The following is a 5,550-nucleotide window of genomic DNA, read 5'->3' as shown; positions in this document are numbered from 1 at the left end:
AGACATCGCCAAACTCTGTACTCTTGGGGTTCTGCACCTGAATGGGTGCTCTAACCTCCTTGCTAGAGGCTTAAGTTTTGAAAAGGGCCAGGGACAAGGACTGGTGGTACAAACCAGGCCATCCCGACTACTCAAGGGGCTGAGACAGGAGCATCTCAAAGCATAGGTCTGCTTGGATTCCAGAATGAGTTCGAGGCCAGCCTGAGAAACTTAAGGAGACACTGTGAAGGCTGGGTCAGTGGTGGAGCGTGTGCCATGCCCTGGGAGCAATTCCCAGTATCAAAACTGAAGTGGGGATGTTGGCGTTAGGTCTAGAGGTCACTTAGAGGGACACGTGACAGGGTGACCACCAGGTGCTCAGAGGGCAGAGACCCACAGCAGCAAGTTCCAGGGACCCGCCTCCCCTGTAAGTGTGCCTTGGCCTCCGCCTAAGCGTCATGTGTTACCTGGCAACCGGTCTCCCAGCAACGAAGGACTCAGAGTCTAGGGCATGAGGTCACAGGTTTGCGGAGACCCCAGGAGCCATGGCGCAGCAGAAGCCGCTCAGCACCACGGCCGCGGAGCGAATGAACCTTGTGGCCCAGGACGAGATCTGGTAAGACCCACTGGGCCGGGTCCTTCTCACCTGCCTAGCACACACCTTGGCGGCCTCAGTTTCCGCCAAGACAAGAAAACAGTCGACCTCTAGGAGCAAGAGGAGTGCTCTTACGATAATCAGGAACGTGAAAGAGAGGGGGCAATGTTAGGGACACAGGGACTCAGTAAGGTTAGGGACTCAGTCTGTCTGCCCCTCCTTCTTGCCTGCTGTGGAGACTGGAAGAATTCCAACAGGGAATTTAAAAAGAAGATAAAAAAAATCAAAATGCTAATATTTGACAAACATCAAAGGTTTGGCCTTTCTTGGTTTTCCTTGATTCTTTGAAACAAGAAGAAATGTTAATTTTAAAAGACCCAGGGATGGGTTTGGTTTCCCATGTCTTTAACCCAAACGCTAGAGACACAGAGACAGACCTGTCTCTGTGAGTTCAAGGCCACCTCAGTCTACATAGTGAGACCTTGACTCCAAGAGCAGCTTCAAAGGCTCTTCTCTGAAAGACGCCAGCAGACTTTCGTAATGGGTAGTTTTTGAGGGCCAAGTAGTAGTCCACGACTTTTTAACCACTATAGAAAGAGTCTGGTGCTAGAAACATTTGTCTCTCGTCCCTCCCCTCTTTCCCCATCGTGTCCCCCCACCCAGCACTGGGTATGACTCTCCCCACCTCCTCCTCTCCTCCTCTCCTCCTTATGAAGGGTCTCTTCATAAGTTAAGGGAGGCTCCATCGAGGGCACTGACCTCCCTCCTGCTCCAGCCCCACTCAGATCCCCTGCAGACCCGCTAGTCAGACCCGCTAGTCAGACACAAAGGCAAGCCATCCGGTCTCCACAGGTTTAGAGGTTCGCACGGTGGCCTTTCTGAGAGCATCACCGTCCATTTAGTGTTTCCGTTTTTCAGGAGATACCGTCTGAAGGCTGAATACGAAGCCCAGGAAAACTGGCCGACAAAGTGGGGCTATTTAACAACCTCCATGGAGAAGGTAATTGAGAAGTTCATCAGGGCCCTTCTTCCCCACCCGTCTCCAGTCATGTCAGGAAATTGGAAAAGAATGAACTGAAAGAGAGGGACTGAGGAGATGACCGTGGGTAAGAGCCACACAGTAGGATAGCTGATGTCCCTTTCGGGCGTGCAGGCATGGGTACACACACACACACACACACACACACACACACACACACACACTTTAATTAGCTTTTATCTGCTCCCCTGAATCCAGAGGTTCCTTGGAGGGGTTGCAAAGCACTCTCAAGGCACAAGACATGTGCCAGGCATTTCCTCCAAACCAACTTTGTGGTTTGCATAGCAGCCGAGTACATGGGGCTGCCACTGCATGCCCATTTTTAATAAAGAGACGAGTGAGTTCAAAGAATGAGGGCTGGGCACAAGACTGACAAAGCGGGCACAAAGACGAGGAGCCAGCTGGCCTCGGCCTCACCTTGAGGCCACCTGACCCCCTCCCTTCTGGGAAGTGGGGTGGTAGCTCTCAGTGACTTGGGGTGTAGGTGGGACAAAGTTATGTGGGCCCCTCTGCAGGCCTGAAGACAAGGAATAACTGAGACAGTGCCTTCCCCCAAAGCATGGGTCAAACATTCAGATGTCTGCTAGGGTCCAGACAGATGAAGAAGGAGAGGGGACAGGCATCACAGCAGAGCTGGGGTGACATGGGCCGAGACAGTGTTGGTCACAGAGGCGGCCACCATAAGCTCAGCTTCTGGAGGGAGTGGGTCCTCGTTATAAACAACAGCAAACCCCACGCAGACATTCATAGCACCCACAGGGCTTCCGGCCTGCTTGTGACATAGCTGCCTCTGGCCAGACCCCAGGCAGGTCCGCTTCCTTTGCCAGGACACAGTGACCAGAACCGCATGGTTCAAAATACTCTAACGCATGGCATCGCAAGCCCCACCCGCAGCCCACCCACTGCACAGCTTTGAAATTATGCCATTTGTAATGAGGTTTTTAAAATTCTTAGACAGTTATACGGTTTGAAATTCGTTGCATAAAGTAGGGGCCTTAATAATGTACTGTTCATGACTGATTCGATATTAATATTCCTCGTGTGTAATTAAATTGGGTTTCCAGGGAGTTTTAAATGGCTCTAAAATCTCCCAGGGTGTGGGGCATTCATTTCTGGTTGGAAAGCTTGGCCTTGGAGTCAGCACAGGCAGTTTTTAGTTTGAGTTCATGACCAGGGACGTCCTCTCTGGTCCCATGATGGGGTGTTAATTCCTAGGCTGGAAGACTAGTCGACGGGCCTCAGCAAGCGCCACTCAGGACTAACTTAGCAGCTCGGATCTACTTTACCATCTTCTGCTTGTGCTGGGGCCGTAGTACCTCTGCTTGGAACCCCACGAGTGTTCTCTGTCACATGTGACCTTCTGGGGTGAATGAAGGACCCACGCCCTAAAGCCCTGGCCTGACGTTCCTGTCTCTGGGGTTCCATTTCAGCTGCTTGAAGGTGAAGAAGAGCCACATACCCCAAAGCCCAAGATTGAGCTGCCCAGCCACTTCCGTGTCCGGCCAGTGAGCCCCATGGACAAATATATCAAGGTTCGCCAGGCTGTTTTTATACCGTTTCTTAGAAAGAAGTAAGTCCTACTGCAAACCGTGGTCCATCCAGCTACCGGGGGCAAGGACAGGGCCATGCTGGCAGCACAAGAGCCCCACAACCAGGTTGAGAACCTTGTAAGACACCTGCATGTACGTGTGAGTCCCTCTCACATGTGCACATACACATGTGCACATACACACACGTGGATTTCTAAACAAGCTCATAGAAAAACACGGGCACATACAAATACACACACATGTGAGCATAAACACAAACACATGCATGTATGAACATAGACACACATGTATATATACACACATGCGCACATACTGTGGGAGCAGGTGAGCAAGGGAGGTTCAAGATTTACAATGAGATCTGAGCCTGAGTCCCACTTTATTGTCAGCTCCTGTGTTGTCTTAGACAAGTGGCCCAGAGTTTGTGTCTCCATTTCTCCCTTCGTCACTGTATCTCACAGTTACTGGAACACCTGAGGGAGCGGGGTTCCATGGATATTGTGCTTGCAGGACTGGGGACAGAAGCCAGCATTTTCCAGAGTGGTGACTGCCAGTCATTACTTCTGGGTAAGCAATCGGAGGCAAACAAGGAAAACCGCAAAATCAAGGAATGCAGTGGTCAGGAGATGCTCCACAGGGTCACCAGAGCCCGTGGGCAGACCCCTCGTGGCAGGTTGTTCCCATTTAAATGTCCTGGACTCATGAGCCACCAGTCTGTCTGAACCAGTAAGCTACAGATTCCGTGAGACAAGGTAGGGAGCCCTTGAGGAAGACACACGTCAGTCAGGCTAGTTTTACAGCAGCTTGACCCAGCTAAAGTCATTTGAGAAAGGAGACTGTCCACTGAGAAAATGCCTCCATAAGATTTGTCAGTGGGCAAGACTGCAGTATAGTTTTTAAATTACTGATTGATGTGGAAGGGCCCAGCCCATGATGGGTCCTGGGTTCTCTAAGAAGGCAGGCTGAGCAAGCCATGAGCAGCAAGCCACGGGTAGCAAGCCACGGGCAGCAAGCCACGGGCAGCAAGACACAGGCAGCAAGCCACGGGCAGCATCCTCCACGGCCTCTGCTGCAGCTCCTCCAGCTTCCGGCCCTGTTCTGCCCTGACTTCCCTGGATGATGGACTCCAAGCTGTAGGATGAAATCAACCCTTACCTCCTCAGCTTTTTTGTGATCATGGTGTCTTATCACAGGAATAGAAACCCTAAAGCATGTGTCTTAGCCTTGTCAACTTGTCACAGCCTACAGTCACCTGGAAGAAAAGCCTAGTTCAGACGAGTCTGTGGACGTATTTGATTACAAATTGATGTGCGAGGCCTCAGCCCACTGCAGGCAGCACCATCCCTAGGCAAGTGGTCCTGGGCTCTAGAACAAAGGCCTATAACTATGCCCCTGGGAGTGAGCTATGGGTGCGTCAACAAGCAACATTTCTCCGTGGTTTCTACCTCGGCATGCGGCGGTGAATGCCTTTGTTGATGAGCTGAGACTTGGAAGTATAAGTCAAATAGTTTCTTCCCCAGGTGGCCTTTTGTCAGTGTTACCAAAGAAACAGAATGGAAACTTAATGAACACACAAAAGCCAAACTCCAGCCTTCACACACACACACACACACACACACATTTCCGCACATACTTTTTAATGTTGGTTTTTCTGTCTTCTCCATCCTAGGCCTCACGTGGCATCATGGGCGCCTTGCAGACACTCCCGTGGCATGTGTGGCCATTTGCCCCACTGTGAAACGCAGGCCTTCCTCCTGTCAGCACGGCAGGCAGGAAGGAGTCCTCCTGTGACTCACCCCTTGCCTTTCTCCTTCAGATCCTCCCATCACCTCCAGTCCCACAGACCACCCAGGGCTTCATCGGGTGGCGATCTGGGGTGCCAGGCCTGAACAAGTGCTTGGAGCAGGACACAGAGATCCGCAGCTGCAAAGGAGCTTACGCCCGAGAGCTGCACTGGCCTGAGCAAGGCGTGCACTGAAGGTCACCAGCCTCTGTGTCAGAGGGGATGCGCCCCGTGCCTGGGCGAGCCTCCCCGAGGACAGCTCCCCACTGTTGAAGAATAAAAGTCTGCCTTAGCATTGCCATTTATTGGTGCTTCCAAGATTCTTGGCTTAAGTGAGCTAAAATAGATACTCTGGTTTATTTATCTGTTTGTTTGTTTATTTGTTTGTACGTGGGAATTCCTAACTATGACTTTGGAAAACAGTAATTTAACTCTTAAGCACACTTGTCTATATCTGGGGATGTAGTTTTGTTGGTAGATGGCTTATATACATGCACCAAGCTCCAACACCTCGGAATACGGGTTATGGTACCAATCACAACACTTGGGAGATAGAGGCAGAAGAAGTAAGTTCAAGGACATTCTTGGCAAATCAAGTTTGAAGCTA

The 5,550-nt window shown here is 51.1% G+C and overlaps 1 protein-coding gene across 2 annotated transcripts; it reads left to right on the top strand.

Moving 5' to 3' along the window:
- The first annotated feature begins 443 nt into the window (after positions 1-443).
- On the top strand, positions 444-5,306 carry Cimip1 (ciliary microtubule inner protein 1). Of its 2 annotated transcripts, none has more exons than XM_048440864.3 (4): positions 444-595; positions 1,493-1,574; positions 3,044-3,145; positions 4,977-5,306. In XM_048440864.3, the coding sequence occupies exons 1-4, from the start codon at positions 525-527 to the stop codon at positions 5,136-5,138; spliced, it is 417 nt and encodes a 138-aa protein (XP_048296821.1). In that variant the 5' UTR covers positions 444-524; the 3' UTR covers positions 5,139-5,306. The 2 variants fall into 2 exon arrangements, with proteins under 2 accessions (XP_048296821.1, XP_048296822.1); XM_048440865.2 differs by having other exon boundaries at positions 3,044-3,183; positions 4,977-5,116.
- The last annotated feature ends 244 nt before the right edge of the window (positions 5,307-5,550 follow it).

This window comes from Myodes glareolus, chromosome 10 (genome assembly GCF_982192425.1).
Source record: "Myodes glareolus chromosome 10, mMyoGla1.1, whole genome shotgun sequence".
NCBI classification, from domain to species: domain Eukaryota; kingdom Metazoa; phylum Chordata; class Mammalia; order Rodentia; family Cricetidae; genus Myodes; species Myodes glareolus.
This window is presented reverse-complemented; position numbering and strand designations above follow the sequence as displayed.